General features: G+C 41.5%; 2 protein-coding genes across 3 annotated transcripts in view; both read right to left on the bottom strand.

The window, feature by feature from the left end:
• LOC149449705 (cytochrome P450 2D15-like) overlaps positions 1 to 3,433 on the bottom strand; it is a 61,406-nt gene extending 57,973 nt beyond the window's left edge. Inside the window, exon 1 of the mRNA XM_089692867.1 lies at positions 3,197 to 3,433. Within this exon, the coding sequence (XP_089548993.1) occupies positions 3,197 to 3,358 (162 nt within the window). The 5' untranslated portion in view covers positions 3,359 to 3,433. The remainder of the gene's footprint in view (positions 1 to 3,196) is intronic.
• Positions 3,434 to 17,379: 13,946 nt separating this feature from the next.
• LOC149449704 (cytochrome P450 2J6-like) overlaps positions 17,380 to 27,970 on the bottom strand; it is a 61,130-nt gene continuing 50,539 nt past the window's right edge. For both annotated transcript variants that reach the window (XM_089692865.1, XM_089692866.1), the window contains 5 exons: positions 25,470 to 25,643; positions 24,207 to 24,351; positions 23,798 to 23,985; positions 21,159 to 21,300; positions 17,380 to 19,408 (listed from right to left, as the gene is read on the bottom strand). In XM_089692865.1, the coding sequence (XP_089548991.1) occupies positions 19,227 to 19,408; positions 21,159 to 21,300; positions 23,798 to 23,985; positions 24,207 to 24,351; positions 25,470 to 25,643 (831 nt within the window). In that variant the 3' untranslated portion in view covers positions 17,380 to 19,226. The remainder of the gene's footprint in view (positions 19,409 to 21,158; positions 21,301 to 23,797; positions 23,986 to 24,206; positions 24,352 to 25,469; positions 25,644 to 27,970) is intronic.

Here is a 27,970-nt window from a genome sequence, read left to right as displayed (position 1 = left end):
GCGCAGTGGGCACCCGGCTTGAAGCCGCAAGCTGTCACAGCCGGGTGCCCACACTGAAGATGCCAGCGCCTGGGAGGGAAGACGGCTGGTGAAAGCAGGACACTGCTGGACCGAGGATCAGGTTTTTCTGCACAGTAGAGCCGAGCAGCTGGCCCGGTATTCTAACACGGCAGCGGCAGGAATACCGGGCCAGCTGTTCCATATTCGCTCCATAAGACGCATAGACATTTTCCCCCACTTTTTTTGGGGAAAAAAGTGCGTCTTATGGAGCGAAAAATACGGTATTCACTTTACCTACAGATAAGCTTCATTATAAAAAATAAAAATAAAATAAAAAAAAGAGTTTACTACCACTTTAAGTTAATCATTTTGTTTCATTATATTCATTATTTTAAAATGATTTATTTTCGGATTTTGTTTTGTGTAATCAGATTCTTTTCATATATTTGTTATTTTCAAATCGATTTACAATTCTAATTCAAAATTCGAATTTTGGAAGACGGCTATATTCATTCTATTCTATTTTTCCTATTTTATTCTATTATTTTCTATTTTATTCTACTCTAGTACATTCTATTCTCTTCTATTCTTTTATATTCTATTCTGTTGTATTCTATTCTTTTATATTCTATTCTGTTCTATTCTATTATTTTCTTTTCTATTCTATAAAGCAGCTTAAGTAAGAATCACCACATTTTTTATTTCGCTTTTATATTTACTGTATTTATTGCAATATGTTTCCATTTTGAATTCAAATTCAGTTTCAGCTTCAAATTAGGATAATTCGTATTGTTATAATTTATTTCAGATTCATTTGAATTCGTTACTATTGTGATTCTGAAATTCGGATACATCCGAATCTCCAAATAATGAAAGGTTTGTCCGTAACAAAACAAATCACACAAGTGTAATCATTCCCATTGTGTGGCACATTCACAGTGCTGGAGCACTGGAATATGCCTCAAACGCAATAGACCATTGGGTCCTGACTTCTGGGAATGACTGCATCAGCCCTTGTCCCAGTGTAGTCAGCAATAATGTGGTTCAGATGCTGATGTGAGCAGTGGTGTATTTAGGTTTTATGCTGCCCTAGGCAACACAAAAATTGTCAGAAAGAGCATGACATTGACCAAGAGCACTCCTGCCCTCCTCCCGAGCCCTCCACTACCACTGCCCCCCATACACCAGCCACCATCCCCCATAGTGAGAAAGAAAAAGACACTCACCTTCACAGCTCCAGATATCCCCAGAAATGAGAGTCGGGTTGTACATACACGAAACCCACAGCATCTCTCGGAACCCACCAGGTCCCCATGCCACGTGTGTCCCTTCTTCCATCCCTTCTTCCAAGGGGCAGTGCTGCCCCCCCTGAAAAATGCCACCCTAGGCAAATGCCTGGTTTGCCTTGTGGTAAATACACCCCTGGATGTCAGTGCTGCCTGCAGGCAAGCCTGGAAGCTACCTCAGCATGGAGATATCTGCCTCCAATGCTGATCCTCCTTTAAGGGATCAGAGGCAGGTTGGCCAACAAAGCAAGTCCTGCCACAACATCAGGAAATGTGCAAAAAATGTCTTATGCAGCACCTCCTCAAAGTGCCCCATTTTGGTCTCCCTTTGGGATGGTGGTAGTAGCTAACCCATTGTACCCTTGTATCTGAGATCTAATAAGGTGAATCCTGGTTGGAAAATATCCCCTACCTGGAACAAGCCTGCAAATAAGGATATCTGATTCTACGGATATACTTGTTCCTAGCAAGTGACTCAAACCTTACTGAACCCAGTTTGGCTATGTACTAGCCAGAAAACTAACATTTTCAAGCCAGCCATACATTAGGCAATTTTCTTTCTTGCAACCGTGCGTTCCAGGAAAGAAAATTGACCAATCCCCCCACCCACACATATAAAGTTGATGGTGGAGCTGTGGATCTTTTGTATTTTGACAGCTGGAGGTTTCCCAGCCATCAGCATACAATGATCACTGCGGCTGCTATAACTGTCGACAGTCAATGAACAAAAAAATAACCGAAAAGGCTGGTTGTTCTGAAGTCAATAGATGGATCGACTTCAGTGCAACCAACTGGTCCATAAATGGATCTAAATTTGGCCAGTCCGTGACAGGGGCGGACTGACCATTTGGAAACTCTGGCACTGCCCGAGGGCCCGGGGTCAGTAGGGGGCCCCATGAGATGCCCCTGGTACCTTTTTCATAGGCTTTTTTGAGTTTGGGCAAGGACACAGGGGCACCATGATCCCCTATTGCCCGGGGGCCCCATGAGTTGTCAGTCCGCCCCTGGTCCGTGATAAACTGGCCGAATTTCAATCCATCTATGGCCTGCATCAGAAGGAGATTGACAGTGGCTACCCAAACATTCTTTCCAGCAAGATATGCCTTTAATGGGACCCCAAGCTTTTTTTGAAAGGTATTAAAAAATGCTTTCATACGACACTCATAACACAGCCCAATACCTCACACAGCCACAATGTTGCGATGTTCGCCTCCACGTGGGCACTTACTATACTATACTGTGACTATAGCATACTGTAGGGCACAAGTTTACTCACCTTTACCTATCCACTACCCATCTCACTGAGCTTGTCCAACGGCTATGGAAGGCAGGGATTTGTGAGATTACTCACCGTACATTTGACTTTCCAATGACTCATTTGTCTATCTTCAAATGTCAATATGGAAAAGTTGTTTTTTTCATAATTCCTGATTAAATCCTAGTGCATGCATCTGGTATATTTACAATCCTCAGTTCAATGTGACTTTTATATTCAGTTTCTGTATGATACAACTAAATGTACAATCTGATCTGCCTGTCAACTACTTTTTGTTACCTTAATAAACTTTTAAGGAATAAAAAATAAAAAATGATCAACCATATTCAACTCTTTTGCATCTATCTGTACATAGGTGATATTTGCTGGATAATGACAACTGGTACTAAATCAAAGAAAAGAAGAAAGAGAGTAAAAAAAGACATGATGAGAAATCTGCTTAGTCAGCTACACATCCAATCAAACACAATAGTATTTTGGTGAGTTGAAGTGCTAGAATTTCACACCTTTCTGCATCAGGGTAGTATCTAACTTTTGATATTTAAAGAAAAATATTATTGTTGGCAGTTTAGATCAAGTTTAAGATTTGAGTAGTTGAGACATATAAACATAAAATGTTTGGTGGTATGCTCACCGCTTTTATATCCTTTAGGGGGTTGGAGAAATCCATTTGTAGCATGTTCCCCAGGACAGGCAATGCTATAGGGCCAGGTGGGAACCCCGTAGGTCGGGACCACTTCCATCGCAGCAACAAAAGAAGAGCAAAGCCCCCCAGAAACAGGGTAACAAAATCCATAGCGTCTATGCAGTGTGCTGGCTGAGAGCTCGGATTCCTGCACTCTATATTATGTGTATAGTCTGAGTGACGCTCCACCCTGACAGAAAGCAATGCCTGGTATTATGTTACATGACACTGAACTATTGAAGGCAACAGACTGTTTTGTATTTTTAAAAACAGATTTCAAGTTTTTTCCATACCTTTATTCTTGAGTAGCAAATATGCATATTCTGGCATGGTTGAACTTTGAAAGTGTTGCATAGTTTTCTGTGAGATATTGAAGAAATGTTGCTGAACATGTGAAATACATGCTGTAAAATTGCTGTTCAAGCAGAATTTTGTATACTCATGATGACAGCAAAGGTGTGTCTGCTTACTAGTGAAAAGTAAGAGATTTACTGTGCACATGAGTATGAGTACATGGTAGAAAGGGCTAACCCAGCCCTATACTGATCATGAACCCAATAGTATATAGCATCAAGAAAAAAAGGAAAGTGAAGGTTCAGGGATGGCCCATCAGTATCAAAATCACAGTGAATTCATAAATACATGTATATTTTATTACAAAAAGTCATATAAATCACAAATCCAGAATGATATCACCATCTATGAATTTTTTTTAGGTATGGAAGCAGGGGCGGACTGACCATTCGAGCAATCGGGCACTGCCCAAGGACCCGGGGTCAGTAGGGGGCCCCATGAAATGCCCCGGTACCTTTTTTATAGGCTTTTGTGAGTGTAGGCAAGGACACAGGGGCCCCATGATCCCCTGTTGCCCGGGGGCCCCATGAGTTGTCAGTCTGCCCCTGTATGGAAGTAGCAAATGGCAATTGTCATCTATCCAAAAAGTTGAGCTTCTTCAGGACTTTACATTTTCAAATAACAGATGCCTTGTTACATGTAATTTCAATCTAAAAGTCAAAACTGCGAACATACTGTATGTACAGTGCATAGATTGGTTTCTAGAATTTACAATAATCCATCATAATCACAGTGAATTCTGAAATACATGTATATTTTATTAAAAAAAAAGTCATATAAATCACAAATCCAGAATGATATCACCATCTATGGATTTTTTTTAGGTATAGAAGTAGCAAATGACAATTGGCATCTATCCAAAAAGTCTACGTGTTTTACGATTATTGCAGCTTCTTCTGGACTTCACATTTTCAAATAACAGATGCCTTGTTATATGTAATTTCAATCAAAAAGTCAAAAACGCAAACATACTATATGTACAGAACATAGACTGGTTTCTAGAATTTACAACTATCCATCATAATCGTCATCAGACTGGATAGCATTTATATTTATATGTTTATATGTCATTCAAGTATGATTATTGATGGATAGTTGTAAATTCTAGACACCAACCTATGCAATGTACCTATGTTTGCATTTTTGCCTTTTAGATTAAAATTACTTGTAACAAGGTATCTGTCATTTGAAAAGGTGAGGTCCTGATGAAGTGGCAACAATGGCGAAACACGTTGACTTTTTGGATAGATGTCAATTGCCATTTGCTACTTCTATACCTAAAAAAAAATTCTTTAGATGGTGATATCATTCTGGATTTGTGATTTACCTGTATATGACTTTTTATATGACTTTTTGCATTAAATAAATGTTTTTTATGAATTCATTGTAATTGTGATACTGGTGAGCCATCCTTGAACAACCTTCACTTCCCTTTTTTTCTTGACGAGAGGAAAAGAGTGCATTCAATTTGTATTCCAAACTTTTTTTAATATTGTACATAGGGGGGGGCACTATATGGTTGATTTATTAAAGGCAAATAGACTGTGCACTGCTTTGCAAAGTGCAGATGCTCCAGAGCTTAGTAAATGAGGTAAAGCTTCCCTTTGCCAAGAATACCTAATCACATGCAAGGAAAATGAAAAAAAAAACAGCATTTGTTCTTGCACATGATTGGATGATGGAAGTCAGCAGATCTTCTGCTCATTTACAAAGCTCTGGAGCGACTGCACTTGCAGAGAGAAAGCCGTGATTGACAGTCAAAACCCCCATTCTGAGCAGAACCAATCCTGCAGCATAGAGGAGAGTATATGTGTTGGTCTTTTCTTCACCCCAAACTTCTCCTTCAGGATACATTCACACTAGTGCTACATTACAATGCAGAGACCGGTGTGCATTGCAGTGCCAGTAGTGCTGATGCACATCACATTGTTCACTTTTTTCAATACAAACTTTATTGAAAGATCACAAAATTACATTTCATAAAGTTCAATTGGCCAGCATGTGGCAACTGTGCTGTGTCAGAAAAGGACTGTGCACAGTAGTTTTTTCAGAGCACACCACCACAAGGAAGTTTGCATTGTCTTGTGGTGGAGTTTCAGTGGAACTGCGCTGGAGTAGCCACCCAATGCAATCTCACCACCTCTGGTGTGAATGTACTCTTAAAAAGATTAAAAATTACTTTTAAAACTACATTAACATGTTAGGGTCGGTATGAGATTTTAGTGATTGGGTTGAGACCTCTTTTAAATAGATGCGTTTTTATGCCATTATTTTGAAGGTATGCAAAACAGTGTTACAGTGGCAGGCAAAGTACATGCACTGCAGTGCACCGCAACATGCTACAATAAAAAGTGCCCTAGGCCAGGGACATCAAAATGGTGGCCCTCCAGCTGTTGCAAAACTACAAATCCCATCATGCCTCTGCCTTTGGGAGTCATGCTTGTAACCGTCAATCTTGCAATGCCTCATGGGACTTGTAGTTTGGCAACACCTGGAGGGCCGCCAGTTTGACACCTGTGCCCTAGGCTATCATTGCTGTACTGAATCCAAATACAAGAACAAAGTAGGAAAGAATTGGAAAAAAAAAATAAAGAAACAAACACTGCAATGCTTTGTATTATAACAACATCTCCAGCATTGCATCACTGGAAACATGCTGAGCTCAATCCTAGATGTGGTCATGTACACTGCTTTATGCACACTACAAACCCCATAGTCCATCTCAGGAATAGACTTCCAGAGGTCGTGAGTCAGTTAACAGTAAGTGGATTTAAGCATGCTTGGGACAAACTCAGACAAAAAAAAGTAAAAGAAAAAGTAAAGAAAAAAAAAAGGTATTACTGATTTCCATATGCATCTGCATCACTGGGGGGGTATGTCTCTCCACTGAGATTATGCTCACTGCACACTCCCATCACAGAAACCAAGATGTCAAAGGGAGCTTTCAGTCCCGATAATGATCTGTAGCTGGAAGGACTGGTTCTCAAACATGTGACCATTGTGACAGTCAATCACCGTGGACACGTGATTGCTGATCCTTCCTGGCCCCTGGGCATATAGACCTGATTGATGGAATGCTGGATCTAGACAGGAAAGGGTCTATTTGCACCTTTTTACTGACTCTGTTTATGCAGGGTGATTGTAAATTTGAACCTGAGCTGATTTAATCATATGCTCCAGTTTAGGGAAAAAACTGACTGTAGATTAGGAACAGGAAGCTTCATCACCCTCCCCTTTGCACATTAAGCCTCCTACATTTACAATTGTATGTGTCTTCCCAAGGTTGTTATCAGGGGCGGACTGACCATTTGGAAACTCAGGCACTGCCCGAGGGCCCGGGGTCAGTAGGGGGCCCCATGAGATGCCCCTGGTACCTTTTTCATAGGCTTTTTTGAGTTTGGGCAAGGACTCAGGTGCCCCATGATCCCCTATTGCCCAGGGGCCACATGAGTTGTCAGTCCGCCCCTGGTTGTTATATGTCTTTGACTTTTCTGGGAATCATTTACTTTACCCCTAGCAAACCTTAACAAGGCTATTCTGGGTAGGACACTTTAGGTTATTAGTTGTGAGAAATATACATGAGGAGTTAGGGGGATGAGGGTGGTCAAAATCAGGGCCACTGAAGACTGAGATTGAGCTTTGCAGTCACTTTTGCAGTAGTTGTTTTCTTATTGTGGGCCACGATCCTGAGCAATGTCCTTTTGTATTTTTCGGTCAGTTGACCATGTTGGCCACACATATGCTTATCAGATGACGTTTTCACGGGAACTGTATATGCCGTCATAACCTTTGATACAGCACCTTGCGACATGGCAAATAACTTGGTAACTTCAGTCACAGAGGCACCAGCTAAGCGGCACTAACAATTTTAAGCTCTGACATCACTCCGTATTACAAGCAGCACATGCAGTGAATGAAAAAAGTTAAGCTTCCCACCTGTTAGCTAGGTGTCTCATCACACAGCGGAAGCAAAAGATTGTTACATCACTTCCTCCCCCCTTAACTGTCCAGAGCCCCCATTACTGTCCTGAGCCCTCCTATGAATGTCCTGAACCTCTCTTAACTTTACTGAGCCCTTCAATTACTCTCATGAGCCTACCTTAACTGTCCTGGACCCCCATTACTCTCCTGAGCCCCCCATTATTTTCATGAGCCCCCAGTTACTGTCCTGAGCCCCCAGTACTGTCCTGAGCCCCCCATTACTGTCATGAGCTCCCTCTTAACTATCCTGAGCCCCCCATTACTGTCATGAGCCATCCATTACTCTTCTGAGCTCCCCTCTTTACTGTCCTTAGCTTCCTCATTACTGACTTGAGCCTCCCTACTACTGTCCTGAACTCCCCCATTACTGTTCTCAGTCCCCTCATTACTGTCCTCAGTCTCCTATTACTGTCCTGAACCCCCCCATTACTATCCTTGGTCCCTCCATTACTGCACTGAGCTCCCCCCTTAACTGTCCTGAGCCCCCCATTACTGTTCTGAGATCCCCCTTAACTATCCTGAGCCCCCCCCATTACTGTCCTGAGCTCCCCCCATTAATGTCCTCAGCCACTGTTCACATCTACCCTCCCACTTCTTGCCCTACCTTACACAGACAGGCAGAAGGGTGGGAGGCACAGCAAGTATGTACAGAGGGCAGGAGCTGAAAGCTGGTAATTGGTTTGCTAGGACCTGCATCCTAGCAACCAATCACCTTCTTGTTAAATTGGGCAGTCCCCGCCCTCCATCCAGGGCTGTTGCGCCTCCCACTGCTGGCTCTGTGAGAATGAATGACAGTGGAGGTAGTGACTGCTCTGGGCAGAACGACACCTAAATGGCAGGACTATGGCAGTCCGGAGAGGACATTGACTTAGTCCGTCATTTAGTGATGCCTGGTATAGAGGCTGCCTGTCCTCACAAGCACCAGTAAATGCACTTTGGCTCTAAAAACCCTAGGGGATGTCTTTTTGAAATATGTTACTTCAAAAACTTTAAACAGGAGAGGGGTTGGGGCATGGAATACGAGGGTCAGGGGCTCCTGACAACTCTGCATGTCTGTCTCTCTTCCTTCCTGGAAGAGCTGCTCGAACTTCTCTGGATCCACCCCCTGCGTCAGCCTTCATATTCTATATATGTAAGTTTCTTACAGTTTGATAAAGAAGGATTGCTTTGAAACGTGTCCCTGTATTTTGGGGTACACAGTGGTGAAAACTGGAGGCTTTTAGCTCTTGGACTCCAGACCTTGCAGCAGCTCCATCCATCTCTGCCGGCAGTGTCATTTCCACTGCAGCCTGTGCTTTCCCCAGCCAATGGCCAAGGTGGGGATCTGGGATAACTCATACTTCAACTCTGAACTTATCCTTCAACCTACCTGACAAGCCTCTATACCCCACAGTGGTTTGTGAGTGTAACTTTTGATTTTATTTAGTCCATTAAACTTACTTATAAATTAGGATTAGGATTAGAATCAGGATTGGGGTTTTTTTTCATCACACTCACCACTCGCTCACTCCTAGCTGTCACCTATCCATCCCGCTCGGATCGGGATCTGTCATCCGTCCATCCCGCTCGGGTCGGAATCTGCCATCCCATCCATCCTCTCGGATCGGACCCGTCGTCCCCTTCGCAGCAGGCTCATCCCGGGCACATACCCTCAGCGGGACCCCTCTACCACCGCCGGGTGCCCAGGGGCGCGACCTGGTTCCAGTCTTGCACCAAGTCCATCCCCACCATCAGGGGCCCTGGTGAAAAGGCAGACTGGGACTTAGACTCCGCGTCCTGGGAAACCCCGTGCTGTGGACCACTAGAGATCCCGTTGGGCGGAGCCTGACAGACACATTTGAACACAGATACATTAGAAGGAAAATTGTCAAATATTATACAGTCTAGAGCAGTGTTTCACAACCTTTTTTCAGTCAAGGCACCCTTTAACCACTTCCAGTCCGGACACTTTTACTCCCTTCCTATCCTGGCCAATTTTCAGCTTTCAGTGCTGTCACACTTTGAATGACAATTGCGCGGTCATGCAACACTGTACCCATATGAATTTTTTAGCATTTTTTTGAGACAGATAACACTTTATTTTGGTGGTATTTATTTACCACTGGGATTTTTATTTTTTTGCTATATAAATGAAAAAGTTAAAAAAAGTTTGAAAAAAAGTTTTTTTTTATAACATTTTGCAAATAAATAATATTTCTTCATAAATCTTGGTCAACATTTATTCAGTTATCTTTATAGTAAAAAATAACCCAAATGAGTTTATACCCAAAAATTATAATTTTTAAAACTTTTTTTACAATTTTATTTATTTTTTTATTTTACTATTATTTTTTTTATTTTTTACATACTGTCACCCTAACAGTACAGTGGCACCATAGTGACACTGTACTATTTGTGGGGAGTGATGAAGATTTTATTTTTTATACACTGATTGCTTTTATACCCATAAAGGCCGTAAAAGCAATAATTTCTCCTTCTCTCTGGCTGCATTCTTGCAGCCATTGAGAAATACTGTGTGAGCTGTGATTGGTCACAGCTTGTCACATGGTACAAGGCTGTTGTGAATAGCCTTGTACCATGTGATCTCTGTGATCATTCACAGATTTCACATTTAGTAAACAATGATGTCAGAAGTGACATCTTGCTTACTACTATTCATGTCATCACTGATTGGCCAATCACACAGAGGTCCCATACAGCGATCGGACACAGCGGGCACCGGATCACAGTGCTGCGGGCTCCTAGGGAGTGCGCACAGTCCAAAATGGCGGGCGCCATTTATGGATGGCAACTTGCCCCTGCACTGCCACCGTCCAGCCGTTTATATACATGGGCCGGATGGGAAGTGGTTAAAATTATAGACAATGTCAAGGCACCCTCAACAATTACGGGCAGTCTTGAGGCACTCCATTCTAAAATGTAAAAAAACCTATTTTAATAGTTTTACATAATGCGTCAACATCCACACACATAGGACACCCAATGTTAGGGTGATTTATTCTTCCAAATCAAATATACTTTTGCACACTGGTACTGACTAGTATTCCAACGTTTCTCTTCTCCCTTAGTTTTTCTTCATCACTCAGCTAATGTGACCCCAGCACTGATGGAGAGTGGCAATTGAGGGTCAAACAAAGTTGCTGTGCAGATGATCAACATCTTCCTTATCAACAAATGATGTCATTAGTTTATGGGATACCAGTGGCTAGAAGGTCATAATGGTGCACCATGAAAACCCGTGGCTTTGTGCAACTAAAAGGTAGGCTTGATCTACCTCTGGCTTGTACACAATTTTTGGGCAATTTTTAGGTATTTTGCTAAGGCACCCCTGAAGAAACTTCAAGGTACCCTAGTTGAAAAAGGCTGGTCTAGAGAGCAGCTTAAGAAAAACTCCTCTGTGGGACTGGCATGCTAACGTAAAGTTGGACTTTAATACTTCTCAACCTCTCAACTGTAATTCATATTTCATACCTTCACTCCTACAGTAATCAAGTTACCTTCCAGGAAAGGGGTTACACTAGGATATAATAAGATACAAATCAGCTAGACACCAAACACACCTAATTTACAAGTTCTAGAAGGACATTAAGCCTCCTAGGAGAAATATATATTAGAACTATATGAAATTTGTTCTCTAACAAATCTTAAATTAATTCTGCTAAATAATATGTATGCTCTTGGCATGGAAAAACCTTGTCATATGGAACTACAGATGTACCCAGGATTAAGAGTGTATCCTCTGGCCATAATAAAATGCTCCAGGAAACCTGGATCTGTATGAATGTGGGGATGGTTAAATAGATAGGTGGAAAGTGCGTTAGGAATAGTGGCAAACTTATGGTAGTTTAGGTTTGAGAAACCATTACAATCAAGGGTTTCATTCAATGTAAGGGTTTTGATGGCATTGAGAACTTCTGACGTGATTACTGGAGCTTCCTTCTTATCTATTATGGTTTGTGATAAGGAAGGCAGGGTGATGCTTTGGAAGAGTTTATCTTCTTGGGTAGAATGAAAGGATTACAATTCATACTAGGTCTGAAGGGCCTGGTATGAATTATGGGAGAACCATACACCATTTTTTCTCCTTCATGCCTCAGATCAGCCCAATTCCTGCACCATCACCCCTCAGATCACCCCAATGTCTGCACCATTACACCTCAGATCACCCTAATTCCTGTACTTTCACACCTCAGATCACCCCAGTTCCTGCACTTCCCACCTCAGAAAAGCCCCAATTCCTGCACCTTCACACATCAGATCATCCCAATCCCTGCCCCATCACCCATCAGATCACTCTAAATCCTGCACCTTCACACATCAGATCAGCCCAATTCCTGCATCTTTACACCTCAGATCCCCCCCTATTTCTGCATGATCCCATTTTAGGTCAGCTGCAATTCCAGCACCAGCAAACCTCAGATCAGCCCTAGTTTCTGCAACTTCACATCTCAGATCACCCCAATTACTGCATCTTGAATTCTCAAATAAATCCAAACGCAATTACATTAACACCTCAGACTACCCCAATCCCTGCACCTTCACAATTCAGATCAGCCCAATTTCTGTACCTTCACAACTCAGATCATCCTAATTCCTGTAATTTTAAATTAGTAATTATCAAAAGCTGGTTAAATGCCAGTCCAAAATAAGAGCAGGCAGCCTGGGGAATCCAACTTAATGCCAGGGCTGGATCTAGCGTGTCTGATGTGAGGGTGCAGTAAAAATGTCAGGGGGCAGAGGATCTGAGGTCAGCAGGGCAGAAAATAGTGTCAGCAGTTTTCAGGGCAAAGTACAGGAGTAAGCAGGGCAGAGGATGGGAGGTCAGCAGGGCCGTGGATAAGGGTCAGCAGGGTGGAGGACAGGGGCAAGCAGAGCGGAGGACAGGGGCCAAGAGGCTGGAGGACATTGGCCAACAGGACAGTGTAGAGGAGTCGGCAAAGCATAGAACAGAGGTCAGCAAGGAGGAGGATGGGGTCCGCAGGGCAATGTACAGGGGTCCGCAGGGCACAAAACAAGGGTCAGCAGGATGGAGGACAGGGACCAGCAAGACAGATGATGGGTAAACAGGGTGGAGGACAGGGGTAAGCAGGGCAGAGAATGGAAGGTCAGAAGGGCAATATACAGGGGTTAGCACAGCATAGGACAGGAATCAGCAAGGTGGAAGACATGGGTCAGCAGAGCATAGGACAGGGTTCAAGAGGGTGAAGAAGAGAGACCAGTAGGGCAGATTATGGGGTCAACAGGGCAAAGGCCAAAGGTCACTGCTAGCAGGGCATTCAGCAGAGTTCCGCATCCCCACACACCTGAGATCAGATTTCCTCACAGTCTTCACCTGCACAGTGTGTAGTTGACTACTACAGCTGTGCTGCTGTTCTGATCCGGGGCCTTCACAGGTCAGAACAGCAAAACAGCAGGCAGCGAAATACTGTGCAGATGGAGCCTGTCTGTAAGACAATTTTATCTCAGCTATATGCGGTACAAGGATCTCTCCTGCTCATCCTCTGCCCACCCTGTGTGCTCTGTGGGATGGGAGGAGGAACTCACTAGGCCAGCACAGCATCCATGGAGGGGGGTGGCCACATCACTCCCTAGATCCAGCCACGCTGAATACCTCAAACTCACCGGGTCGGCACAACACCCATGGAGGGAGGGAAGGAGGGAGGACGGTGGGGCGGCAGGGTGCATTACACCCTAGATCCGATCATGCTGAACACGCAGAGTGAGATGGGCGGTGTAGCAAGCGTAAACCCAGAGATGGACGCGGTTCAACCATTTTGGCTTCAACCTCCATTTTGGCAAAGAGTCAACCATCTTGTACAAACATATTCCCCCTCATTCTCCCCTTCCTCTCTGTTCATACACAGTGACATATGGTCTGTGTGTTAGAAGTGTCACAGGCCGGCCTGAGCACAGCATGGAGCGCTGAGCTATAAAACCCCCAAGGAAGCTGGGGCCTTGCTGTCCAAAGAACCTGTGTAATCTAGCACATTGTAAAAGATAACCCAAGCATTCCCCTGAGTTCAAACACATTCCAGAAGGGGTAGAGACTAGATAACATTTTTAAAATCCATTTTTTCCCTATGTCTCATATCTTGGAATATGAGAGACTTACATAAAAACCAGGTATATTGGCCATGAGAAGACAAACAGTTTGATAGGTCACACTCCCTGACTGGAATACCTAGGACAGCAGAGAATTATATCTCTTGAACCCTTCAAATATGTATTTCATGTTTCATATGTAACCATTCCTCAGAGGCGTCTGCATACTAATCTACCCACGGGTGGAATGTCACTTGTTCATAGCGAAAGTTATGAGCAAGATATGAGTTATGAGAGATTTTGGCTCTAGTTTAGGGCTCTGTCCTGACCTTCCCTCCCTAAATTAAGCATTGGTCCTTGGCTTTAGAGACACCCCCTGCTGGTGGACTACAAAATGGGCTGTCAGGCCTAAGAGAAGTAAGTTGAAGAATTCTCCCGTTTAACATCAGAACCAACTTGGGAGACGTGCTCTTTTGCTCTGAAACTTGATCTGCAAACGCAAGGCTGATTGGCAAGTACTTTAACCCTTTAACCTCCTTTCTGTTACCTCTTTGCTGTGCTGTTGTTCTCTGTATATTTATATATATATTGGTTACATCTTTTTTCTGTAAATATTTTTATTGCCCCCTTTTTACCTTTTAGTAATAAATCTTTCCTTCTGAAAGTGTTGAACTATTTCTATAGCTCTTTATTGCAACTTACGAATTCCTGCCTTTAGAAGAGCGCTTCTGTGTTTGTTTAACCCTCTGTATAACCGGTCTGCGGTGACCGTGCTATACAGACGATTATCTCAACCATCATAGTGTTATAGCTGATATCACCGTGTTTCCTTTTTCTCTGTACAAAAAGGAGGCGGTGGCAGTGTGAAGGGTTAATTGCATAATTAACCTGACCCAGTAACAAGCGCATTCAGGCTGCAGGTACATCGATTGGTGATCCATTAGCTGGAAAATTGTTGTGTATGGTGCAGCTGGGTGCGGCATTGTTACGCACGTGACATCGCGCCTTCAGATTGGCTTGTACTTCGGTCACGAGTTTGATGAGAAGGTCAGGGGTCTGACGCTCGATCGTCACAGGCGGGAGGAACTGAGGTTCGAGGTAAACAGCCATGCTCCCTTCTTTGTACTCAGCTGTGGCTTTGCTGATCCCTGGCACGTCTGTCTGGCATGCGTGACGGCTTGCTGATCCCTGGATTACAGTATTTACTTCAAGAGATACAGTCTGTTCTTGTGTTTATGTATTTATTCAATGCAATTGCTAGATTGTTACAGCTTTGTAACTTTTTGAGGTAGACACTATGAGCTCTCTATGCTCTCTGGTGGTCATCCACATCATTACAAAGGACTTGTGTAACATTACCTATAATTCACAGTCTTACATAAATGCGTGTATGCATGTAAATTACTGCACTCAAACCTAAATTTTCAATTTTTTTTATTTTATTCTCTGTACTGTAGTATGCACTGTATTACTGATCTTTACACAGCTGTGTGCATTGTTCCATAGACAACAATGCCCCTGTCTTCAGCTTGTTTTTATTCTCTTGTGCAAGAAGCCTAAATATAATGTTTGGCTCCTGCTGGCTTGGTTGAAAGTCCAGCTTTGGGACTAGCGCTCAAACAAGTTCAGTCCAAACCCGTGTTCAAACCAAACCAGGATCTCATCCCAAATTAGGGCCATGTATGGACAGTCGACAAAGCTCTCACCTTGCTTTATGATGGAAATAGCTGTGTTGTAAGGAGCTGAGTTGCTTTGCAGCCAAGGTTTTATATATGATGATTATTTTGTGGAACTAGTAGAATTGTTAGGAATTATTCAATATTTCCTTTTTTCTCTTTGTTAAAATTTAACACAGTACCTATACTGTGATATTGTGTTGCTTTTCACTGTCCTATTTTTGTCTTTTATGTTGTTGTAACTATATTGTGATACTGTGATATTGTGTGAAAAGCTACACAATATCACAGTATAGGTACTGCATTAAATAAAAATGTATTATGGAAAGATTTTATATATGAGTACCAATGTTATCAGCTCACACCTTTTAACCCCTTGATGCCGACGTCACACAAATATGAGGCCTCACGAAACTGGGTTTTTTTTCCATGGGGCCGCATATTTGCATACCTGTCTTTGTGCTGGGAGTGCGCACAAAGACCATGGTGTCACTGAGAGGTCCTGTTCTAACGATCGGGACCCGGGACTCCCGATTCCCGGTCGCATGATTGCTGTGATAGCCTCTGATTGGCTATCACAGTGATCAGCCCCCTTGTTTTTTTCTCTCTATGAATGGAGAAGAGAGATACATTGTATCTCTTTAACTCCTGGCATAAGCAGGCCATAGACAGGGAGAAAACCGGCCGTTTTTTTTTTTAAAAAACAAAAAATTGGTCGTTCAGTCGGCTGACGTTACCACCATTGTTAAAAAAAATTGGCTGATTTTTGTCCCTTCTATGGCCGACAAATATAATAGCAGTGTCCCTGCAGAGAACTCCACTATTATATTTGACATTTAAAAGTTTAGCAAAGTTGCAACATTGTATCTATTTGTATCCATTTTGGATACAGAGGTTTCTATTCGGATGCAAATAGATACAATGTTGCAACCGCTATACTTTTAAATGTCAAATATAATAGCGGAGCTCTCTGCAGGGACACCGCTATTATATTTGACATTTAAAAGTATAGCGGTTTCAGCATTGTATCTATTTGTATCCGAATAGAAACATCTGTATCCGAAATGGATACAAATTGATACAGATGTTCTTCTTTTTCTTTGTCTTCATCTTCTTCTTTTTCTTCTTTTCTTGGAGGTCACAGCTCATGCGCATTTTTGTAATCGGTAAAAAGATCGACCGATTCGGACAGATGGACAAAATCGGCCGTTTTTTTTCCAACATGACCGATTAAAAAAATGTGTCAAAATCACGAAAAACAGCCAACCAATTCACCCACTAACGATCCGAAAATCGGCCGCTTATTCTTTCAGACGAATTTTCGGCCAATTTTCGACCCATCTATGGCCTGCTATAGAGAGAAAAAAAAATTGTAAAAAAATAAAGAAATATTAGAAAATAAAATAAAGAAAAAATACCTAGATCAAGGTTTAATCTAGTTTAGTGCCAGGGTTATTGTGTGGGTCAAAGGTCAGGATTTAAAAATTAAATGGTATCAGTGTCAGTTATTGTCAATGTCAGTGACAGTGTATTTTAGGTAAAAAAAAAAAAAAGACTAAAAGAAAATGCGCACTATTGTTTCTGGGCTGTACTACATGTACAAACAACAAATACTATACACATATATGGTATCGCTGCGATCGTCAAGAGTTGGATAATTTATTTTGGGTTTTTTCTTTGGTGGTAGGTTATGGTAGTAACAAGAAACACACAGCTAAATTAAAAAAATGATTTTTTTTATTACTATTTTGGGCCAGTTTTCCTTTGATAATAGAAAAAAAAATCAGGAGATGTCCATTACCATTTACCACCAAATGAAAGCCCAATTTGTCCTGAAAAAAACGCGGTATAATTCACCTGGATGTACAAAGTAGTTGTGATGATATGTACAGTTTTACTAACACATGTCAACGTTGCAAAATTGTGCTTAGGCATTAAGATTTGCTTTACCCTTAGGCGTGAAGGGGTTAATCTTTGCCCTGTAAGTCATGCACTATTAGCTAAGGAGCAGCAGGATATGTTGATGCAATGTAAATTGATAAACTGAATATCTGTGTAAAAGAGCAATATGATCCAGTGTAAATAATACAATAGTTTTTTAATAACCCGGAACAGGTCCTTTTATACATTTTTTAATACTTTTGCCATAGATGGCACTGTGAAGTGACATGAAAAACGACATAATATTTCACATCAGTAAATAACCTTCAGAAAAGTTTAAACCTTTATAGCACATATTTCAAGTATGTGATACCACTTACTATATTAAAACTGACATACAGTATGTGGATTAACTAGTACAACCCCAATTCCAAAAAAAGATGGGGAGCTGTGTAAAATCTATCTAAAACAGAATGCAACGACTTGCAAATCTCATAAGCCTATATTTTACCCAAAATTGAAAATGGAAAACATATCAAATGTTTATACTGGGAAAATAAAACATTTTAAGAAAAAAAATAAGGTAATTTTGAAACTGATGGCAGCAAGACATCTGAAAAAAATTGGGACAGGGCCATGTTTACCACCACATCCTCTTCTTCTATCAACAGTGTGCAAATATTTGAGAACTGAGGAAACCAGTTGCTGGAGTTTTGGGAGAGGAATGTTGTCCCATTCTTGCGTGCTATAGGATTCTAACTGCTTATGATTCTGATTCTGACTGCACTGATTCTAACAGTCCTGAGTCTTCTTTGTCCTATTTTTCATTTCAAGATGTACCAAATATTTTCAGTTGGTGAAAAGTCTGGACTACAGGTAGGCCAATTAAGCACCCGGGCTGTTCCATTACAAAGCCATGTTGTAGTAACAGATGCAACTGTTCAGCATTGTCCTCATGAAATATACAAGGTCTTGCCTGCCAAAAACTGTTGTCTTGATGGCAGCATATGCTGCTGTAAAACCTGGATATATATTTCAGCATTGATGGTGCCTTTCCAGATGTGCAAGTTTCCCATTCCATACACACAAATGCACCCCCATACCATCAGAGATACAGGTTTTTGAATAGAGTGATGATAACAAGCCAGAAGGTCCTTCTTCTCTTTAGTCCGGAATACGCAGCACCCATGGTTGCCAAAAATAATAGTTTCGAATTGTCTGACCACAGAACAATTTTCCACTTTGCAACAAACCATTTCAAATAAGCTTTTGTAAAGAGAAGACTGTGGTGTTTTGGGATCATGTTCAGATATGGCTTCGTCTTTGCATGACAGAGCTTTACTGTTCATTTTTGGATGGCACTTTGAACTATCTTCACAGACAGCGATTTTTGGAAGTATTTCTGAGCCCATGATTTCCATCATAGAATCATGCCTGTTTTTTATGCAGTGTGTCTCAGATTCTCCAAATCTTTTCATGATATTAGGTATTGTAGATGATTACATATTTCACATTGAGGGACATTATTCAGAAATAGTTTAACAGTTTTTAGATGCAGCTTTTCACAGATTGGTGAACCCCTGCCCATCTTTACTTCTGAGACACTCTGACTCTTGAAGATGCTCTTTTTATACCCAATCATGTTACTGACCTGTAGCCAACGAACCTGATTAGTTGCAAAATGTTCTACCAACTCTTTCTTGTTAGTACTGCTTACTTTGCCAGATTTTTGTTGCCCTGTCCCAACTTTTTTGAGATGTGTTCCTGCCATCAATTTCAATTTTTTTCTTAAAATAGTACATTTTCTCACTTTAAACATAAAATGCTTCCTATTTTCTTTTGTGAATAAAATAAAGATAAAATAAGATTTAGAAATCATTGCATTCTGTTTTTATGTTGATTTTATACAGCATCCCAACTTTTTTTTAAATTGTGGTTGTAAATTGTAAATAGAACAACACACTTTTATTAATGTGAATGATAATTGGGTATTGTTTGAATTGTTTGAGTGTACTTTTGAGTCCACTGAGTCCATATAGTCAGTTCTATATGCGTGGTACCAGTTTAACTTTGAAAGGCTTCGGTTTCTGTGAGATTCCAAAAACTGGTGTGAGGTCTGGAGGAGACTTGGGGTCTGGCCAGTGGAACTCAAAGTGTGTCATCATAATTGTGAAAAAGAGGAAGAGCTCCATCCGGGCCAGATTCTCCCCAAGACAAACCCGGGGACCTAAAGAGAAACACATGATGGTCAGAGGGAAGTAACATTTAAAATGCAACTTAATCCCAAATTCTTTATTTTGAATGAAAAACTATAACATTTTTTATTTCCTATAATTAACTGTCCCGATCACAATAATCCCCAGGGTGAATCTCCCTATCAGGAACGCATACAGTAATAACACTCTGACTCTTCTTCCAAAACTAAATATAATGGTTCGAGACATGGCTGGAGGTGTAAAAGTATAAAAAATATTTTGCTCTAATCAATATATTCTACTTTGTTTAGATACATTGCCCACAGATCTCATTGGTCAGCATTTGGCTTCAGCACTGGCACTGAATGAACTGTGGCCAGTATTAGGCCTTACACTAATGCCATACATAAGTATTACGTTTTATGTAGCTAGGTGTTGGATATGTTATAACGAAACCAAGGGACACTGACAAGTGGAACTATGGGATACACATTTCCCTTCTGGTTCCCAGTATTTAGACTATTACATCACTTCCTGTCAGCAGGGTGAGAGAGCTGATCTCATGAGTGAGAGAAGGGGATCTTGGGACCTGTAGTTTCCACTAACATGCCACACTGTATTTCTGAGTGCTGTTTGAACGAAACATCCCAGAAGGCTGGCCTAGCAAGGAGGATTGTGGGAGATATATTAATATTTGACTGTGATTGGCAGGCCCTCTCTCTTGGCTCAGGACTTCAAAGAGGATGGTTGGAGGCTGCTGTCCTGTACACAGTCACAGTGGACCTTTGCGGCCTAGCCAGTTACGGTGATGTTCCAGACAGCACATCGTCATAGCTGTGATGTAGACCAATAAACTAGGTGCTGAAGCTGTTCATCTGCACTCCAAAACTCTCACAGTCCATCTCCATACTCCTGTTGCTGTTCTTCATCACGTTGACAGCTTGAGAGCCTGCACACATACTTTGCTCCCATGGAGGGTGCAACCATATCAGGATTGGTGGGTGGGCAGACATCCAACCTCCTTCTGCCATTCAACTGGCACCTTTGCTACTAGCACTCCAATTATTTATCTGCTTAACAGTACTAACCTATAAGTATCCAACATCTTCTACGGGCCCCAACATTGCTAGCAGAAGACAATATTCCCCCCAAACTGAAACTATCCCCTATATAGGTCCTAAAGAACTACTTATCCATCTAAGGAAGCACTTTACCCTTGTGTGTTATTACTAAACCAAAGGGGTATTTCAGTGACAACTAACAGTGACAACTAAAGTGTCCCAGTGGTCCATAGGGAGCTGATGAGTTTCTAAGTCTCTCCCCCTTCAACCAGTGTTGCATGTTGATGGTTATCTTTAATTGCATCTAATCTTGATAGATATACTTTGACATTGCTATACTAGTCTTACTTAACCATTTGGTATTATACTTAGAGTTCACTCATTTTATGTACCCTTGAACTATTCAACTGTTAATATGAACCCTTGATTATGAGCATACAATATACCAGCAACTGCTATAGAATTGTGTCTTGTGCTTTTACTAGACTCTGTGCTAATATTCTTTATTACTAATTTGGTGAGCATTAATTATGTGTTTAAGCATGTCTGAACCTAGAGTGTCAGAATGGTTGAGAAACTTGCAAGGCCAGGGTAACAGCCGGGGACAGGCATCAACTCCCACAGGGATAGCTCTACATTGATATATTCTGTTCATCGTTACTAAGAATATCTAATTCTTCTGAAGTCATCACCTTTATTGTAACTATTTGTAATCTATTACCTGCAGAAAAAGGTAAGAAAGCATCTACTTTCACTAGTTCTCCATCCTCATTCAAGAAATTTTCTGGATTAAATTCATTTGGATACTTCCAATATTTTTCATCATAGTGAGTCGAGGACAGATCTGTGATGATGAGTGTTCCCTGGAGACACAAAATTGAAAAACAGTTTAAGATATATAAAGTGAAGCAGAAGATTTAACTCACCAGTGCCCACCCAAAACGTCAATATAGGTTGTGGGTGAACATCAGTGAACCGAATAGGATAACAGTTTCTAAGAGAATCTAGACCTCAAAACAACATTTTATATATTGCAGATCATCAGTTCCTATTAGATGTGTTGGCTGCTTTAGTTTTCATGTTTCAAAGAACCTTTTTTTTAAGTAAGTATAGAAAATACCAGTTGATTCTGTCAGAAATGAAGATGAGCAATGAGATGAACAAAGGCAGTCATGGTTGAAATCAAGCCTGATTAACAACTATTGTGCCTAGATACCAATTGGCCATGAAAGGGCAGGAAAAGCGTTATTTGCGAGATTATCTGATGAAACTAAAGTAAAAAAAAAATCAAAAGAGTAAATGAAAGCAGCCAGTACATCTAAAGACTATCAAGCTACAATATATTACATTTTGGATTTTGGGTTTAGATATGCTTTGATAACCCCTATGGCAAGCAGGAATGAGCGGAATGGTTTTAGCAAAACTGAGCCAGTGGAAACTCTTATTTTCACTCATTGAGCTATGAAATTTGCTTGAACAAAGTGCTTAAAAATTATCTAATTTTCAAAGATTTATTTAGAGGATGTGTTTTATTGTTGTGTGTCTGTGTTTATGAAAATGGGCTCTACACTTGACCTCCAGAAGATTTACCCCCCTTCATGACAAGGCCATTTTTTGCAATGTAGCACTGTGATACTTTATGTCATTTTTTCCCACAAATAGAGCTTTCTTTTAGTGTTATTTGATCATCTGTGGGTTTTTTATGTTTTCCGATATAAACTGAAAAACACCAACATTTAAAAAACAAAAAAAACCAAAACAATATTTTTTACTTTCTGCTATAATACATATCCAATAAAAAAAATGAAATTTCTTCACACATTTAGGCCAAAATTTATTCTGCTACATATTTTTGGTACAAAAATCTCAGTAAGTGTATATTGATTGGTTTGCACAAAAGTTTTTGTGTCTACAAATAGTGGTAAATATACTGGAATTTTTTTTTTTTTGCTAGTAATGGCAGCAATCAGCGACTTATAGTGGGACTGCGGTATTGCTACGGGTAGTCTGACACTAACTGACACTTTGTTCGAACCAGTGACACTAATACTGTGATCAGTGCTGAAAATATACACTGACACTGTACTAATGACACTGGTTGCGAAGGGGTTAAACATCTAGGGTGATCAAAGGGTTAACTGTGTGCCTAAACAGTGATTTTGTGTGTACAGTGTGCTGTTTTTACTGAGCAATCTGCTAGAATTTATTCCCTGAATGTAAACAAGGCAGAGCTGTGTTCTGTCAGTCTCCTCGGCGATCAACAGGTGCCGGCGCTCATCCATTGGCCGCTATCTGTTAATCGGCATTTGCCGTGTCCAATCACAGCAGAAGCGGCACTTCGTTAGCAAAAGAGCACCCCCCAGTGGCTGAAATGGCTACAGAATGTCCGCCTTGTAGCGGTAAATCTGCTATAGAGCGGCTATAGGGTCTGTTTGATGCTTTTATTTGCAAAGCAACAAACAGAACCATCATGAGGCAAGATTGCAGCCTAAGACGTGGCTTGTCTCTCACAACCTGAAGAGGAGCATTTATACATAGGGCGTCTCAGTCATTAAAGGGTTAGTTCACCTTTTTGTATTTTTTCTAAACAGGTCCCTATGCATTACAGTGGCCTTAATACATTAAAAAGTAGTGTTCCATTTTGCAAAGAAATACTTACCTTTTAAGCGGCTTATATAATTGTATTCCCTTTTCCATTCTACAGGTGACAGGACGTACCCAGCAAGGTCCTGAAGACTCATGAATGAGCACTCCTGGATTTGTTCCCTACCCATGCATGTGCAATCTGCTCTCTTTAATTTGAAGAACACTGAGCTGCATTCTGCCACAATTGTCACATTTCTTGCCAAAATCTCCATAGTTTGCCTGAAGTTTTGTTTATCCCTAATGACAGGTTTGCAAACAAAATTGTATTTATACCTCATAGAACACTATATTAAAAGTTTTGTCCTGGTTTGACAGGTGTGCAGAAACATTTCTTTCCTTTTACGTTGTTCATGAATTTACAACATAAAAAAAAATTTGATTGTTCCCTGTAACACGGTCACCAGGTTTGTACAATTCTTGCAGGGACAGCTGTTTTGGCAAAGAAATGAATGTATGCATGTAGAGTGGGACAGAAATGGGTGGTTATAGGCGGAGTCTTGGTATCTAGTAGGCAGGGCTGACAATGCTGGTTAAGATTTCAGTGCAGCAAAGGCATTGGGTTGTCAACCCAAACAAAAGGTTAGGAGCGCCCTGGAATTCTGGCAGATTAACATTTCTTTTTTGTACTTAAAATATGATGAACTGTGTTTGTATTACAGAGATATATTGAATATGATTCTGTTTATTTTTCTCTGATATACACTTGAAGTATACCTTTGGTATAGTGTATCCATTCAGCTGAATATCTTTAATGGGTGCATGAGCAACTCCTAGTGACACAACTGAGGCATATCGTTGGACTTCCTGTAGAAAAGCCTGTGTGTATGGCATCTTTACTCTGTCCTCATAGTCAAGATAGCCTCTGTCTCCTCGAATTCTATCAATTTCTTCCCGACATTTCTCTGGAACAACAAGCACAGTATAATACTCATACTGGAGATTTCATAAATAAAACTGAAGGCAGCATAGGTTTGCATTACTCATAAAAATCAATCAAATTGCAGGTGGCAGAAACTGAAACCACCTCATTGGTGGGTTGTAATAGACAACATAAACACTTATAGAACAAAGCCACTAGAAAATAGGAGGTCCAAAGAGGGAAATCATTTTCAGAAGACTATACCCTGAATGTCAGGATAGGCCATCATGTAAAGCAGAATCCATTCAAGACTGGCAGAGGTAGTTTCTGTCCCAGCAATAAAGAGATCGCCCACACACGTGAAGAGGTTCTCAGCATCAAAGGTTGACTTGTGACCATCTTCTTGTTCCTAAAAATATATGCAGAGTTACTTATTAGTAGTCAGATTTTACAAGATTGTATACAACATAGGATTTGCTGGAGAGCACAAGGTCCACTCCAGAGTGTTCCTCAGCATGGTGCATACTCATGCAACAAAGTTTAAGAGATAGGTCACCAGCACACCAAGGATCTCTGAGAAAGCACCCAAAAAGTTTTATTGAGGTGATCACACCACAGCATAAAATAGCGATGTTTCGGGATAATGCAGGACATGTGATGTTCACATTCCTAAAGAAGGGGTTCTGTGCGGCCCTGAAACTTAACTATTTTATGCTGTGACTTCTCAGAGATCTGTGGTGTGCTGGCAACGTGTCTCTTAGTATATGCTGATACCTGTCCCCAGATGGTGGTTGCTGGAGCACCATTTACCTTAGAGCCATTTCCAGGAATGTTGAGAGTCAGGAATATTTTACTTGACTCATGTTAGCAAAGGCTTTTGCTTCCAATAAATACACAGTTTGGTGCGATGGTCAAAGCTTTCTCGCGCAAGAAAGACATGTTGGTACTAGTAGTTCACTAGCTGCGGTACTGCAGCTCTCTTGATAAACCATTGGTTTTGATCAAAGATCTAAATAGTAGAGAGGGATGAGAGTGCACAACCGACCTAGTGTGATACCGTTTATTAATAGTTAAAATTAAACATAAATCATTCCACTCACATTTAGTAGAATAAATATCAGCATATGGATTCTCTCCGCCACTACTCCTGGATCGCCACTGTAAAATCTGGGCACTGGATTTATGACACGGGCTAGCTGTGAGATGGATGTCCCAGCTCCTGACAATACGCCGCCCATGGGCTGGGATGTGCCCGACCTAGTGCACATGCGCACGGACCAGCCAGCGACGTGCCCCATGGGAGGATCTGATGGCACAGAAGAGAGCTGAGAGAGACAGTGGCGATCCAGGAGTAGTGCTGATATTTATTCTACTAAATGTGAGTGGAATGATTTATGTTTCATTTTGACTTTTAATAAACGGTATCACACTAGGGCGGTTGTGCGCTCTCTTCCCTTGCTTCCAATGCCCATTCAATACATGACAAATTGTGTAAAGAGTTTTTTTGAGAATTAGGTCAAAGATTACCATATCAAGTTCCTCCAGGTAGCAGTCTATGTAATCTCTGGGTTCACCGGGCACCCTGGTTCTCCTATGTTCTTCTAAAACCTTACCAAGGAACGCAAAGACTGTCGTAACATTTCTGAATATCTTCTGATGTGGCAATGGAAGATATTTCACAAATCCAAATGCATTATAGAGCTGTGAGAAAAAAGTAACACATTATCCTTTATAGCTTCTTTTGCTTTCATGTTTCCCTTTATACTCAGATATGTTACATATAAGGTTTCTGTACTAAAAATGATTGATACAGTGGAGGTGGCCATATAAAAGAAGATATTCCTGGGTTCTTGTCACCATCTTGGTTGGTAGTACATTACAGTGGTGTATTTAGGTTTTGTGCGGCCCTGGGCAACACAAAAATTGGACGCCCCCACCTATTTCTGGTGGAGAGAGCCTGACAGTGACCAACAACACCACCGCCCCATCCCCCCATCCGAGAGAGCCTTCCACTAACAATGCCACCCCCCCTGCTCCCCGGTGACTCTGGCCATCCCCAGGAACGACAGTTGGGCTCTGCATACACCATCAAGCAGCCCACAGCCTCTCAGGGATCTCACCTGGTCCCCATGCAGCATATGCCCTTTCTTCAGGGGAGCAGTGCTGCCCCCCTAAAAAATGCCGCCCTAGGCAAATGCCTTGTTTGCCTTGTGGTAAATACGTCCCTGGTACATTACAGAACATACAGCTAGTTGATTTCAAACTTTTCTTCAAAGAATGATCTCCACCCGGAGATCTACCAGTATGTTTAAGATTTTGTGTGTGTTATATTCTGACCATGATTAATGTCTACTGAACCCTTAAGGCCTGATTGTCACAAGCCATGCTAAAATCTGTTTTACACCCCTTGCTTTTACAGGGGTTTTACATAAGACTTATATTTGATAATGTAATTCAAAGGACAGCTTTAATGTAATTGCAGATCAGTTACATTAACATACTGCTGTTTAGTATGGAATATAAGTGTATATGGTAATAAAATATTGAATGTGCTCATAGATGAAGGTAGGAAGACAAAATACGTTCTAGTTAAATGCAGAAGAAACTGCGGCAAAATAGTAATGTACACAGGTGAAGACAGTTCCTGCCATAGGTGTGCAAAGTCTAGTGCATTAAGATGTGCACACCAAAGCTGTGGCAAATGGTGGATGTGGCCAAATTTTGTCTACAGTGGTTACAGTGTCTACAGTGGCTTAAAGGGGCATGATAAATTATATATAAGCCTTAACTACTAATGACCCTGGAACCAACGGGTTCCAGCACTGTGCTCTTGTATTCAACTCGGATTGCCGGGACACCAGGATTTAATTCAAATCTCAGGCTTGTCCTGTACAAGCCGGAGCAGTTGGGAAGAATGTCCATGGTGTGATTAGGGTGTGCCTAGGCACACCCAGCACACCCTGTGTGCACGTCCATGGTTCCTGCCAAAATATTTGTATATCTGTCCATCCAGTCCTTAGAACAGCTTTACACATAGAACAGCCCTATCTTGCAATCCAGCAGACCTGGACCTTGTCCCTCCTTCAGCGAGGGAATGGATAGTTAAAGGAGAAGAATCAGACTGATGAGCATATCCCGTTGTCACTGCTCTCTCTCTGCCTAATAAGTATTATTATTATTAGATCAAGTTTATATAGCGCCAAAGGGTTTGCTCAGCGCTGTACAATAGAGGGGTGGACAATACATGAAACATTACAGCAACTACAAACAGCACACGAGGGGTTATAGGGCCCTACTCTTTCAAGCTTACAATCTAGGAGGGAGGGGGTAGTGGTACAGGAGGAAGTGGCTGTGGGGGATGGAGTGGTAGGAGGAATGAAGGAGTACTGCAGCCAATCTGACTGGCTCATTGTGCTGCTTCTGTGACTCCTAGCCTTGTCTTTGCTGTACAGAGGACTACAAGAGGCTGATAACAAATCTGATTCAGTGTATGTACACTGGTGTTAACGGATCTTGTGGTGTAAAACAAGTTTACTTTATTTTTGTTGCTTTGTGTGATATTGGCACTGCTATACTAATGGTATGTGTGACATGTTCCTGGTAACCCTGCTGTTGTTATGTGAATGTCTGTTTTACTTTTCTCTATACAGTAATGTGTTATTGAGTCAGCGGGCTGCCCAGGGGGTAAGGTAAGGGTTAAGGCTGCTAACTAATGGCTCTGACCCTTTGTCTACAACACAAGAGGAGGCAGCATGTCCGGGCTATCCTTGCATGGGAAGATCAGAGAGGGGAACTGCTAGATTATGCGATCTCTGTTCAGGGGTTTTCCCCCCTGGAAAGGGTACCCTGTCGTGGTGCTGAAGAGTATGAAGGACATTATGGACTTTACACTACTCTAAGGTATGAGTTGGGCAGCCTGGTGAGGAAACAGCTTGAACAGCAAAGAGAGCTAGAGTTGAGGAAGAAGCGACTGTAAAGAAACAGTGCACTGTATTCACTTGCAACTTCTCAGTAAACGTTCCTGAGTT

The sequence above is a fragment of the Staurois parvus genome, unplaced genomic scaffold, assembly GCF_062004578.1.
Source record: "Staurois parvus isolate SC_StPar_1 unplaced genomic scaffold, SC_StPar_1.0 ptg000607l, whole genome shotgun sequence".
Classification (NCBI taxonomy): Eukaryota; Metazoa; Chordata; class Amphibia; order Anura; family Ranidae; genus Staurois; species Staurois parvus.
This window is presented reverse-complemented; position numbering and strand designations above follow the sequence as displayed.